Raw genomic sequence first — 14,732 nt, 5'->3', positions numbered from 1 at the left:
ATGTTAATTTTTCATTAGATCGAGTAGAGATTACATGTTTAACCAAAATAATTCCAATATCATTGATAATATTAGAATCGGGAATCCTTTCATCGAAAAAATATTATTGTTTTGGTCCAATATATTTTTTGAGAACTTTAGGTTGCTTTGGTACACGGAAAATGCAAACTACCTAATATTTTACTCAAAATTGAGTATATCGAATAAACTCGTTACCCAAATTACGTTGTTTTCACTCTCTGGCTCACCGATGTTGTCAAAAACAAACAAAGATGCATCTACCCAAAGGGGGTCCTTGACCTCAATAAGCCAATTTTGGGTAAATGTCGGGATACTTAAAATTGAGTTGAATGAGGGGGGTCTTCCCGAGCAGGAGAAAATAGCTGAAGAATGCCAAACTCGCCGAAAACCAATCGATGAACTACCAGCACACACAAACTCAGGTATGGAAAACCGAATACCTACAACCTGAATGAGGTATTGAGAAGCCCTGCATAAGAGGAAAAATACCTAAAATAATAACTGGTGTATATTCTACGCATAACTCGTGAATAATGAGGCTTGGCAATACCTAAATAATTATCGGCTAGTTTTCCAAACAAATAAACATTTTTCTATAATTGAATAATACCTCAAGCAGTCCTCAACACCTAATCAATAACTCGTTGAGGTATTTTATCAATACCTGCAAAATACCAAATCAAGTTATTTTCAATATCTGGGTAACCGACCAATACCTTGTCTTGGTATGATACCTGACTTTGGTATGCTGCAGTTATGTGTCAGTTATTCGTTCCTGCTCGGGTTAGGTTGAATTTACCTGCACTTGAGTATATTTTTTAGCTGGGGGTAAAGGCAATCTACCTAACGTGAGTTTAATCGATTTACTCAAATTTTGGCTTATTGGGCCGAACTATAGAATTGCGTCAAAAGAACTCAATTTTGGGTAGTTTGGCGGTTCCGTGTAGACTACATAGCTTTAAGCAATGATACTGATTGCTATCCACTCCACGTCGTTGCACTTTTTGCGCAGCATTTATATTCGTTCGATAAGGGATTCAGATATACAGTCACAGCTCAATTATGGGTGATCACCCCTGAATATGGGTCAATTGCATTGGAACAGCATGATGAACTGACTGACTAATATTTGTGAGTGACAAAGTGACCTATAATTGTGCAATGACTACCAGTTGTGTCTGATTAAATTTAAGAAGAAATTAAAAGGCATGGGAAATTCTCACTCAATAATTGCATTCTGAAGCAAGTTTTCCTTTCCCCCATGAACAAAAAAGACGTTAATTAAATAATTGGTAGAAAACATGTAGTAATCAGAGATGAGAACACTCAGTTCCAGTGAATTACATTAACTTACTACTCTCTCAGTGCAGAACATTGTTCGATAAAGCTTCGAGAATATTCATATGACAAAGTCTTCCATACATTCTATTTAGAGAACATACATATTTCTGAAGCGAGCTAACAGCAGTGTAACTTTTTGCAAATGAATGTTCCCATCTCTGGAAGTAACTCCTAGTTGTTTTTAGTACCATTTGCATGGCTTCGCAAACGCAACGCAATACAAACGAAGCAAAATTTTGTGAGGTTTGTGAAATTTTGTGTTTTTGATTAAGGGATTAGAAAGCAATGTGGCCAAGGATTCTGTGATGGATAAAATTATGTATACAGTACAGTATAATAATTAAAGTGTGTATACGATGAATGGTCGCCGGTGTTTTTTAGGATTTCTTCTCAATTACCGAAGATTAGTAGTGAGCTGTTATAATAGCAGTATACAGTAGAACATGACAGCTTGTATAATTCATGAAACATCCTCAGCTTTCAACCTCAATTCATTTCAAAGGACAATAATCAGTAGATTTGACACATTCGTAGCTACAGGTATAACTAAAATAGCCTTTGTATCGGATTGTATGTGATTTTTGTATTCACTAGTCTGATTGTCATTCATTAGCTTATGTACAACAATATGTACAGGGGATAGACAAAATGATCGGGACAGGCAAAATTTTCCCTTCTTATAAAATTTCAAATAGCTGTAACTTTTCGAAAAGTGCATCGAATGTTCTCAAATTTTTACTGTAAGTTGATCAACTATTTGTGTATCAGTGGACAAAATTTGGAAAAGATCGAACTATTCTGCACGCAATTATAAAAATTCTAAAAAAAAAGGTATAATTATACGATAGCCAACTTTGAGCTGTTATATATCCGGATTCAATGAACCGAATGCAATGAAATTTTGAACATTTATGACTTATATAATGAGCTTTAAAAAACTTTTGACATAACTTCAAATTCTTAACACGAACGAAAATTATAAAGATTAGATTATTTTTCTAATAAAACACTAAATTTTCTTAAATTTCAACATCGTTTCAAAATTCAAAATGCCAATTATAATTCTTTCAAATTCCCTCTGATTGTCTTGAATACAGATATGTTTTAAAGGAAAGTAACAACATAGGCGGCAATTCATTGAAAAAGTAATGGGATGCATATTAAAAATAGACCAATTTAAAAAAAAATCATAAAATAAATTAAACTGCTGTAACTTTTATTCCTATTAATAATTTCAAGTTTAGTCAAATTTTTCTCAAAGATCATTATATGAGTCATAAACGTTCAAAATTTCATTGCATTCGGTTCATTGAATCCGGAGATATAACAGCTCAAAGTTGGCTTTCGAATAATTCTACCTATTTCTAAAATGCTTATAACTTCGTGCAGAATAGCCCAATCTTTTCCTAATTTTGTCCACTGATACGCAACTAGTTGATTAACTTACAGTAAAAAATTGAGAATATTTGATGCACTTTTCGAAAAGTTATAGCTAATTGGACATTTTTTGAAAAGTGAAAAGTTTGTATGTTCCGATCATTTTGTCTATCCCCTGTATATGTCATATCTCTGCCATTAACCATAGCCACTTATTTTAAAAAAAAAATATTTGGAGATTGCAATTTGTAGCCCGTTTAAAGAGTATGTACCATAGTAAGGTGGTTCAAAAAATCGTTCGAACTCAAATTTTGGGAGAAACCATAGAATCTGATTACAAATCAAATAAACAGTGTAGAGAGCAAAAGATTTTTTGAACCACGCTAGTATCGTATTCACCGTTTATATTCCATTTACCTCTAAGAAACGAGCCTGGCTACCTTGATACTACTAATATGTAAATAACATTCAATCAAATTAAACTACTAATATGTAACTGTAGCCTAGGTTTACAGAGAAATTATTAAAAGGCAAGGCAATAAAACGTAGGAAGTGGAATGTGCTACTTTTTCGTATTTTTCTCGTAAGGGCAAATCCCTTAACTATGTAACCGATGATGTTGAAATGAAGCATTGGATGTGCCGAAAACCTTTGACGAAGACCGCAAGGCGATCTGACCCTTGTGGCACAGCCTTCAGATTCAGGTCAAGATTTGATCCAAAACATTTAACAAATGATTGAATAACATCAATAATAAAATTTAAATTTTTGACCTGATTTATCAAGCGTAAAACTTCTTCCACAAGCGTCGAATCACTTTGCGGCTTTTGGTAAAGTTTTTCGGCTGCGTCATTAGTTTAGTTTTAGTTCCCTCATTAGTTAACCCCTCATTTGGATAGAATATTACCATAGCAAGGGGTTTGGGACTAAATGCTGCCTTCTGAACACGTGTTCAGCTTTAAAAAGTTGTCTTGGCTACGACATTGCAGGTTTTCAATTTAGAAAATATCTTTAGTTCGATGCGTAGAATCACAGAATTATATTTTCTCCTCATTAGTGCTTTATCAAAAAGGTAATTAGGTATATGTTTAGTTCTTTATTCAAAGGCAAAATCAAGTTCTAGCGAATGAAAGAGATCTGTATTTTACGAATATTTAACAAACAGGTGAATATCATTTAGCATTTTTCAAAGGTAGCCCGTGACATTTACCTTAGATATTCGAAAAATAGCGTTTTTTCCGTGACTTTCTTGTAGAACTGGTCTAGCCGCACAAGTTTTTCATATACCATATTCTCAGGTTCAGCTTCTAAAATGAGCTGTAGGTGGTTGAATTTGGATATGACGAAATGAAATTTTCAGTACTGATTAGAGGGTTAATCAATAGCATAAAAGCTGTATCCGCAATAATTGAGATACGCAACCACATCACTAACATTGCAAAGGATACATTAAAATTACTCTAATTGTGTCTGAAAACTTCTTTTTATTTTACCAGGTCTTTTTATGTGTTTCCGGTGCTGTACTTTTTTATTGTAGCACAGAAACAGTAGAATGTGCGCAAATGAATTTTGTACAATAGGGTGGGGCGGGGCAAGATGGGTCGCCTAAGGATAAATCACCATAATTTTGTAAATACAAATCATATTGGTTTGTTTCGTCCGCTACTCTTTAATACACTAGTTAGCTATGCTAAAAGCCGATAACTAGTTCATTAAATACAAAAAATGATGTTAAACAAGCAGTTTTAAAAAGTGATCGATTTTGCGCCGTGAAAAAAGTGCGGGGCAAGATGGGTCACCTTTTAAGTAATTTCCATTTTCTCAACGAAAAACGTCAAAACATAAGATTTGTTCCGCATTCATATATGCTCCACATCCATACTGAGTAAACAAGAGCTACTAGTAAACATTTTATAAATTTATTTGGAATATAAAAAAATTTACGATTTGAGTGGTTCAAAGGCGACTTGAAAATCGATGTTTTAACTAAAAAATTATCATAATTTTATGTTATAATTTTGAGCGTTCATTCCGCTTGATTGAAGTCGTTTATGAGATAGTCTTGTAATAAAAAATAAATTACTTTTGAATGTTCCAAAAATACGTTCAAAATTGAAGGTGACCCATCTTGCCCCGCGGCCGTTTATATGGAGATTATATGGAATGTATCGCATAAGAAAAAAGGCTAAAAATCATTTTATTTTTTTTTTTCCAAAGAGAGTAAATAATTTTTCCATCAATGCTCCAAACTTTTGTATATTTATGCTGGTCATCTAACAAAATTATTAACATAATAAAAACATGAGTAATGCGCCCGAAAATGGCACTGACCCATCTTGCCCCGCAACCCATCTTGCCCCGCCCCACCCTACCTATTTGAGCTTTCTTCTTCCCCAGCAAAAAAAAAATGTTCTTGAATATTATTCAAGGTTCCTCAAGTGTTCAATTGCATCATTCTCTAGATTTTAGACACATTAGATCACATCATAGGTCTATGCAAAAAAATAATTAGCTAAACTTTATTTTTGTTGTTTATTGTTTGAGCTGCAAATTATTTAAAAAAATAATTAACATCTCGGGTAGATTTCAAAGAGTTCGGGAATACGTACTGTAAACAGTAAAGGATCAACAAATAGAATTCGTTATTTTGTACCAATGTAGCACCAGTATATCCAAAACTAACAGAAAAATAACCACATTACATATGAAATTCGGTCACTTCAGAACAACAAAACAAAATCATATCAGCTTACACAAAACCAAAATCTCACAAAATTCAGCTTCCGACCATGCACAACAACAGCCTAATGGTTTTTACAGAACAAACCTTTTAAACCTGGCTCCAGATATACACGTGTGCTAGATATACCGCTTAACGCTTCATGCTTCCGCAATATCTAGTACTTAAATATATTAGCAGTATGTTGTAGTAGTTGTAGATCAAGTAGATGCAATAGAGTAGACGCTTTACGCTTTGTATATCCTTTAGTTTTAGCGCCACAAAACTGCCGTTATTCATATGTTAAACATCCGGATATTAACCCACCACACCGTCCTGTAATCTCTTCCCAGGAAAACTCCGATGACAATAGGGACCTGACGACCGCGTCGCTGTACCAGCACATGACGGACAAACCGTTCGACCTAACCGATTCAAGTAAATTTTCGTGAGTATGTTGGTGGTAAAGTTGACCCTTCCAGAGGAGCGCTGCCATTTTGAGCCGGACCGACAGCGAACCCAACTCAAAATTGAGTCACAAAAATTTTCCCACTTCTGGAAGAAGTCGAATTTGTTGCTGTTGTTTGTAGTTCGATGAAGTGCCGTTGGCAGAGGTTTCAACGCATTTTTCTTCTCTTGTTCGTTACAGGTTCACTCGATCCGAATTTGATGACACAGATTCTCGATTTAGTTTTAGCAATTCAAGTTCGTCACCAGTTCAAGTAATTGCCGCCTTTCAAAACTATTACCCAGCGCTAACTTGCTTAAAATCACGACTCTTTCAGACTGGAAACGGAATCGACCGAGATTTGAACGAGCACGAGTTTGCGGACAACCTGCGGCACCACGCGGGCCGATCGCTCATACCGCACGACAGCTCCCTGGGGGTACAGGTCATATCGTCCTCCGGTGGGCACATAATCGCCGTGGCCAATCCGGCCCTGGCTCTCAGTCCGGCGTTGAGCGAGGCCATCACCATCAAACGGGAAGCGATGTCTCCGGAGTTATAACCACATTGCATGGCGACACGGCACAACGGATCGTAATGAAAGATCACTGGATGATGGGTGTTTGGGAGGGATTTAGATTTGGTGAGGGATTAGAACTAGTCTAGCAACTTTTAAAAAGTTCTGAATCATTTACGTACTGTTTCTTTGGCAATTTTGAATAAAAATTTATAATTTTCGGCAATTGTGATTATTCACGCTAAATTTTAACAACGCATAGACTGTTCCTTTTGGTTTTTATATAGGATTCTTTTTTTTATATTTCCTTCTAGGGCAAAATTTTCTGTTCTTGTTTTCAAAACAAACAAAATAAAAAAGAACGTCAAGACTGTTTTTATAAAAAGGTAATGGTTTAAATCAATTTTAGTTCTCTTGCTTATGCAGCATTATTTTGACTCTGTAAATATATACTCATGAATAAACTTTAGCTTTATATACATACCTGTGTATATTTGGTAGCTGTAATACAGTTTAGTTATTTAGTATCACTTACACAATACAGGGGATGGCCAAAATGTTTGGGATAGGCAACTTTTTTTTCTCTCACAAAAAAGTTCAACATGCTATAACTTTTCATAGAGCGCATCAAAAAATCTCAAATTTTGACTGTTTGTCAACCTACTATATGTGCATCATTGGTACAAATTTGGGCTCGATTGATTAATATTTCGCAAAGTTAGAACCGTTCGGGTAAAACACTATTTTTTAGACAACTCATTTTTGAGCTGTCATATCTCGGAAACCAGTAAACCGAATTGAATGAAATTTTGAACGTACACTAACAATATGTAAATGCTTCCTATACTATCAAAACATAGGTACTTTTTAAACTTTGAAAAAAGTTATCATGGATTGACACTTTTTGGATTTTTCTCGAAAAAATGTAATTTTTTTACATCAATGTCAATAAATTTTAATGTTGATATCCAAAGATTTTCCACTTCTGTTCTCAAGTTATCTCTAATCAGATATATTAGAGCCTATTTAGATTGAAGGAAGAACACATTTAGTAATTTTTGTGTGGTATTGTAAATTTGACTTATTTTCCTCTATATGGGTAAAAATTTCAACCCGGTATAACTTAATTCGTCGTGAGAAAATATTACATTTTATAACGTCGTATTTAGTATCAATATATTGTTGATAAACGTTAAAAAATTCATTCAATTCGGTTCACTGGTTTCCGAGATATGACAGTTCAAAAATTAGTTGTCTAAAAAATAGTGTTTTACCCGAACGGTTCTGACTTCGCGAAAAATGTATCAATCGAGCCCAAATTTGTACCAATGATGCACATATAACAGGTTGACAAACAGTCAAAATTTGAGATTTTTTGATGCACTCTATGAAAAGTTACAGCATGTTGAGTTTTTTTGTGGGAGAAAAAAAGTTGCCTATCCCAAACATTTTGGCCATCCCCTGTATGTGCATCAGGTTTTCAAGACATTTCTATATAATAAAGCATATGTCATTCAATCGTACAAAAACGCATAATGTATATTGCTTGAATTGGTTTCACAATACATATGTTACTGTGAGATTTTTTACTGCATGGAATACTTCGAAATGAATAAATATGTACAAATGACGATTTAAAAAAAATGTACGCTTATTTTTATTATAACCTTAAAAAGAAAACCTGAGTACAATCGTTCAACTCCCTTACACTGGCTCGTTAACCATCTGTTTGACCCAATCGACAAACTTCGCCACCCTGGTATAAACTCCAGGTACCTCGGCACGCGCACATCCAATTCCGTACGACACCACTCCGACCTGGTAGTAGTAAAAGTCCACCCCGCTGCGTTGCGGTAACATCAGTGGACCGCCACTATCCCCCTGGCAGGAGTCCTTGCCGCCTTCCAGCACTCCGGCGCACGTTACCGATTCGTCAAATTGCTTGTCGGAAAATGCCTTGTTGATTTTGGCGTACAAGTTTCGACATTCGCCATTCGATATGATCGGGATTTGCAGTTCCTGCAGGACGTTGGCCGATTTGCCTCCCTCCTGAGTTCGGCCCCAGCCCGCTACGAACGGGGTGTAGCCCTCGAAGTTGCGACTCCGGATGGGGTCGCTAATAGGCAAACAAATGGGACGTACAGCGTCTGGTAGAGAGCATGAATCACGGTCATCAATACGTTCTAAATAATTTGTTACTTTCAGGTGAGTCACTTACCATTAAAAGCTACATCCTCTCCTAAATAAAGCAATGCCAAATCAGAGTGACCATCTTTCTTGTCATAGCTGGGATGTGTTTCCATCTGTAAAAAGAGGTGATGAAAAAAACCCACATGAAGTGGTAATTAAATTTGCAATTTCGAAGATAACACTAGTTCACTGCATTTTCAAACTCGGTAAGCTGATGATCATTTTTAGTGTAGAATCATGGCCTGAGTTAGAAAACGTGAAGGAAAAAAATTACAGTATAGCGGAATTTTTTACGACTTTCCATACAAGGTTGATGATTTGAAATCTTTTTTTTTCTGTTTCTAAGCAAATGTGCTTTAATCATACATCTCATTCTCCGTAATCAATACACCGATTAAGCTGATTTTTTTACTGTAGCTCATTTACATCTTTTATTTTAATAGCAAGTTGAAAACAAATTAAGTTGTTTTTTTAATGAAAAAATTACAAAAGTTTTTTATTAATATTTTTATTTGTTGAAGATTTTGCTAAAATTTAACCTTCATCCAGCCAACGTACATTTTCCACCTTCGAAAAAGCACAAAAATGGCCATAACTTTTTTGTTTTTCGATGGATTTTGAAGAAATTTTTCACAACTTTCCGAAAAACTCTGCTAGTTCATGATGCCGGGGACATGGGTGCCTGGTCCACATGGTTCCGGAGTTATTCCGGATTGTCTTGGCGTAACGTCCTCATTGGGACAATGCCTGCTTCTCAGCTTAGTGTTCTATGAGCACTTCCACAGTTATTAACTGAGAGCTTCCTCTGCCAAAGACCATTTTGCATGCGTATATCGTGTGGCAGGCACGAAGATACTCTATGCCCAAGGAAGGCAAGGATATTTCCTTTACGGAAAGATCCTGGACCGACCGGGAATCGAACCCGTCACCCTCAGCATGGTCATGCTGAATACCCGTCCGTTTACCGCCTCGGCTATATGGGCCCTAGTTAGTTGAGTCTTTGATTCGTGATTTATCCGCTAGGTGGCGCCTTGTGTCTGAAAAATTCAAACACGTATATCTCGATACCCTAATGAGATACAAGCATGCCGTTTTCAGCAAAGCTGTTCAGCAGGTTAAGAATAATCTGGAAATGGCGTCTTTGGTTCGAGAATCGTCCGCTAGGTGGCGCCAGGGTAAAAAATGTTCAAACTTCTATATCTCAGAATCCTGATAAGATAGAATGATGCCGTCTTCAACAAAGTTCTTCAGCAAGCTAAAAACTGTCTGGTAGTTGAGTCTTTGATTCGTGATTCATTCGCTAGGCTATTCGCTACACTGTCTTTTAACCCCTGCAGACAAATTTTGTCACCCCACAATATTGCTTCTTTTGCTCCGTTTTTTCTTCCGGGAATGTCTCCGGGAATTTCTACAGGAACTCTTCCGGGAATTTTTCCAAGAATTTCTCCATGAATTCCACTGGGAATTCCTAAAAAACTTCCTCCAGGAATTTTTTCAGCAAATCTTCCGAAAATTTCTCTGGGACATCCTCCAGAAGTTTCTCCGGGAAATCCTCCAGGAATATCTATGAGGATTCTTCCAGGAACTCCTTCAGGGATTCCTCCAGGAATTCCACCGGGAATTAATCTAGGATTTCCTGCAGGAATTTCTCTAGGAATTGCTCTGGAAATGTCTCCGAGAATTCTTCCGGATTTTTTTCCCAGGATTTCCTCTAGGATCCCCATCAGGAACTCCTACGGAGTTTCTTCATAAATTCCTTCGGTAATTTCCCCAGTAATTCTTCTGGGAATTTCTCCAAGAATTCCTCCAGGAGTTTCTCCAGGAATTTCTCCGGGTTTTCATTCGAGAATTTCCCCAGGAATATCTCCATGAGTTCCTCCGGGAATCGCTCCATGAATTGCTCCGGGATTTTCCTCAGGAATTCCTTCAAGAATTTCTCCGAGAATTTTTCTTAGAGTTCCTGCAGGAATATCTCCGGGAATCCCTTCGGGAATTTCTTCAGGACATCCACCAGGAATTGCTTCGGAAATTTCTTCAAGAAATTGTCCGGTAAATTCTCCACAAAATCTTCAGGAATTCCTCTGGGAATTTCTTCAGGAAAACTTCCGGTTATTTTTTTTCAAAAAAAAAATCCACTGGGAATTTCTATAGGAAGTCTTCCTTCAGGAAATCTTAAGTGGCTTTTTTTTTTAGAAAACCCTCTTTGAATTTCTCTAGGAATTCCTCTGGGGATTTCTCCAGGAATTCCTCCGGGAATTTCTCCGGGAATGTCCCTAGAAATTCTCCCTGGAATTTCTCCAGAAATTCGACTAGGAATTTATTCAGGATCCTTCCAAAATTTCTCCTGGAATTCAATTAAGAATTTCTTTACGACTTCCTTCAGGAATTTTTCCGGAAATTCTTCTAGGACTCCCATCAGCAATTCCTCCGGTGATTCCTTCAGTAATTTCTCCAAGACTTTTTCCGGGATTATTTCCAGATTTTTTTTTCTGGTATTTCTCCAGGAATTATCCCGAGGATTCCTCCAGGAATTCCCTCAGGGGAATCCCCCAGGAAGGAGGATTCCCTGAAGAATTTTTCAGAGGAATTGCTTGAGAAATTACCGGAGGAATTCTTAGAGAAATATCCTGAGGAACACCCGAAGAAAATCATAGAGGGATTCTCAGAGGAATACTTGAAGAAATTCCCAGAGAATTTCCTGAGAAAATCCCAAGAATTCCTGGAGAAATTCCTAGAGGATTTTCTGGAAGATTTCCAGAAGAAATTCCCAAAAGAATTCCTAGGGGGTTTCCTGAAGAAATTACCGGAGACATTCTCGGAGGAATTCCTGGAGAAATTCCCGGAGGAATTATAGGAAAAAATTCCCAGAGGTATTTGTAAAGGAAGTCCTAGAGGACTTCCGGGAGAAATTCCCAGAGGGTTTTGTGAGAAAAAAAAAATCACGGATTCCTGGAGAAATTCCCAGAGGATTTTCTTGAAAAAAAACCGAAAGTTTTTCTAAGAAAATTATCGGATATGTTCCTGGAGAGACTCTTGGGAAAATTTCCGGAAAAATTCCTAGAGAAATTCTTGGAAGAATTTCTATAGAATTCCTGAAGAAAATCCCGGAGGAGTTCCTTTCCTGGGGAAATTCTCAGTGAAATTTCCGGAGAAAATCTTTGAAAAAAATCCGAAGGAATTCCTGGAAAAATCCCAGAATGATCCCTGCAGAAATTGCCGAAGGAATTCTTGAATCAGTTCCTGATGGGAGTCCTAGAGGAAATCATGGGGAAATTTTGGGATGAATCCACGGGAAATTCCTGGAGGATTTTCTAGAAGATTTCCCGGAGGAACTTCTGGAGGATGTCCCAGAGAAATTCCCAGAATATTTCCTGAAGAAATTCCTGGAGGAAGTTCTTGAGGAATTTCCCAGTGGAATTCTTGGATAAATTCTCGGTGGAATTCCCGGAGAAATTCCTGTAGCAAAAGAAGTAATATTGTAGGGTGACAAAATTTGTCTGCAGGGGGTCAAAGATGGTGTTAAAGTATTGCCTCATGTACCACCGTACTCGACCGTCTACTATCCTTCCAAATGGCTCTTTGCTTGCTGAACAACTATGCTGAAAATGGAATACATCTTGTTTATTACCTATCATCGAATAATATCAGAACCAAGAACACCAGATACGTCTTACTTCCTCTTAACTTTTGGAACAGGTTGCTGGACGTTTTCCGATTTTTGAGATAAAATTGTTTGAATGTTTTGATTGCTGATGTCACCTAGTGTCACCATTGCCGGATAGATCTCAACCTGCCGAACATTTTTTTCACAAAACGCCATGCTTGTATCTCGTTAGAGTTACGAGATACACGAATTTAAATATTATACCAAGCGAATAGATCACGAATCAAAGACTCAACTACCAGACAGTTTTTAGCTTGCTGAAGAACTTTGTTGAAGACGGCATCATTCTATCTTATCAGGATTCTGAGATATAGAAGTTTGAACATTTTTTACCCTGGCGCCACCTGGCGGACGATCCTCGAACCAAAGACGCCATTGCCAGATAATTCTTAACCTGCTGAACAACTTTGCTGAAAACGGCATGCTTGTATCTCATTAGGGTATCGAGATATACGTGTTTGAATTTTTCAGACACAAGGCGCCGCCTAGCGGACAAATCACGAGTCAAAGACTCAACTATCAGATAGTTCTGAGCTTGCTGAAGAACTTTGCCGAAGACAGCATGATTCTATCTTAACAGGTTTCTGAGATATGAGGGTTTGAACATTTTTGACACTGGCGCCGCCTAGCGACCGAATCGCGAACCAAAATCGCCGTTGCCAGTTAGTTCTTAACCTGCTGAACGAATTCGCCGAAGACACTATACTTCTACCTCATCGGGATCTTGAGATATATGTTGCGCAAAGTATGTGGTGGCCAATTTTGGTACCCCAAGACAATCCGGAATAACTCCGGAACCATGTGGACCAGGCACCCATGTCCCCGGCATCATGAACTAGAAGAGTTTTTCGGGAAGTTGTGAAAAATTCATCAAAATCCATCGAAAAACAAAAAAGTTATGACCATTTTTGTGCTTTTTCGAAGGTGGAAAATGTACGTTGGCTGGATGAAGGTTAAGGAGACTATAACATTTACCCACAATGTCTTGAAGTTTACCAATCTGACACAAAAACTGTGTTTAGAAGATCAAAAAATATTACCTATAATTAGCTTTCTATTCATTAACCCTTTATAAGACCGAGAGAACCAGGCCAGAATCCACTCGTTCTTCATTGGAATATAAAGTACATGTGGTGTAATGAACAAAAACGATTTTATTTTCAAAAAAAATCAATGGTCGATTTTGTATGAAAAAATGGTCTAAATTTCAACTTGACAAAAAAGTTAAAATGTTGTTATTTTGTGATGCGTTTATCAATCATACTGATTGTTTGACAGGTTATTGCCCTAACATTAATGAGTTACATGTGTGGATTTGAACTCGATTGGTCAATTATTTTCGACAATATGGCAATTTTAGTACATACCCATTTATTATAGTATATTTTTTTTCAAAAGCTGAGTTTCTAAAAGTAATGAAGCAATCAAGTTGAAGTGTTGTCCACCAAGGATGGGAACACTCACTTGCAAAGAGTTACATTCACTTGCTGTTTCCTTAGCTCAGAAGCTTGCAATCAAAAAACGATGTATGGACGACTTTTGCCTTGTGGTTTTGTCTAAAAGTTTGCCGAATATAGTAGGGGTCGCTCACGCATACCGAAGTCTAGGCTCTCTTTACGCTATATATGTACGTTGTTACAGTACCCTTTTCATGGCACTGTTTGAACCCATTATGGTACGCTTTTGCGTTTATAGCCATCGTATTGCCTTACATTTACCATGTTCCCTATCCCATCCCTTATTCCTCCATTCCCTCTTCCTCAGGTAAATGATAAATAGGTTTATATTCATGACGATGGCACAAATTTCGCGAAATGGAGAAGAACGTGTTTCTGGAGCTGACCTATTGATGTCTGATACCTGATGGTTCCAACATTATGACCTTTCTATAATCTTATATCATAGCTGACTAGTGTATTTAAAAGTCATGGTAGAAAAAAGAGAAATGTGATTCGTACTCAAAAAATATAAGGATACATATTAAGGTGGCCCACACTTATATGAAAAACTAAAATTTCGAAAAATGCCAAGTCTTACCTCCTCAATCAGTTGCGTTGGACTCCCAGAAGCTACGTTCAAAATTTGAGCAAAATCGGTTGAGCCTAAGGGGGCGCTCAAAACGCTTGAAGTTTGAATGGGAAAACTTGGCCCAATGTATGCAGAAATTTTAAGTTTTTGAATTTTGCCGCTAGGTGGCGCTGTAATCAAACCCTTTGGTATTATTGTACGTGACTATATGCCACACAACTTTGTCGAAGACCGCAAAGTGATCCAACCTCTGTGAAAAAAGTTATACCCTAGGAAAAGTGAGGATAAACTTTATTGTTATTTTTTCAATACATGTAAAGGAATAATATCAATAATGAAATCTCAACACTTTGCCTCACTTTGCCTAGGGTATAACTTTTTTCACAGCCGTCGGATCACTTCGCGGTCTTCGACAAAGTTCTCTGGC

At 37.2% G+C, this 14,732-nt stretch overlaps 2 protein-coding genes across 4 annotated transcripts in view; one reads left to right on the top strand and one right to left on the bottom strand.

Annotated features, from left to right (window-relative positions):
- LOC109429145 (NGFI-A-binding protein homolog) overlaps positions 1 to 7,853 on the top strand; it is a 103,479-nt gene extending 95,626 nt beyond the window's left edge. Inside the window, exons 5-8 of one of the 3 annotated variants that reach the window (XR_009998804.1) lie at positions 5,812 to 5,906; positions 6,108 to 6,180; positions 6,244 to 6,549; positions 6,738 to 7,853. Coding sequence is in view for 2 of the 3 variants with exons in the window: in XM_019704995.3 (XP_019560540.3) it covers positions 5,812 to 5,906; positions 6,108 to 6,180; positions 6,244 to 6,468 (393 nt within the window). In the remaining variant the exon portion in view is untranslated. Of the gene's footprint in view, positions 1 to 5,811; positions 5,907 to 6,107; positions 6,181 to 6,243 lie in introns of all 3 variants that reach the window. The other 2 variants (XM_019704995.3, XM_062856963.1) reach the window with 2 other exon arrangements.
- Positions 7,854 to 8,056: 203 nt separating this feature from the next.
- Positions 8,057 to 14,732, bottom strand: part of LOC109429147 (uncharacterized) — a 56,324-nt gene continuing 49,648 nt past the window's right edge. Inside the window, exons 8-9 of the mRNA XM_062857656.1 lie at positions 8,642 to 8,726; positions 8,057 to 8,570 (exon numbers count right to left, since the gene is read on the bottom strand). Coding sequence (XP_062713640.1) covers positions 8,128 to 8,570; positions 8,642 to 8,726 — 528 coding nt within the window. The 3' untranslated portion in view covers positions 8,057 to 8,127. The remainder of the gene's footprint in view (positions 8,571 to 8,641; positions 8,727 to 14,732) is intronic.

This window comes from Aedes albopictus, chromosome 3 (genome assembly GCF_035046485.1).
Source record: "Aedes albopictus strain Foshan chromosome 3, AalbF5, whole genome shotgun sequence".
Classification (NCBI taxonomy): domain Eukaryota; kingdom Metazoa; phylum Arthropoda; class Insecta; order Diptera; family Culicidae; genus Aedes; species Aedes albopictus.
Note: the sequence above shows the minus strand (reverse complement) of the source record. Positions and strands in the feature narration are given on the sequence as shown.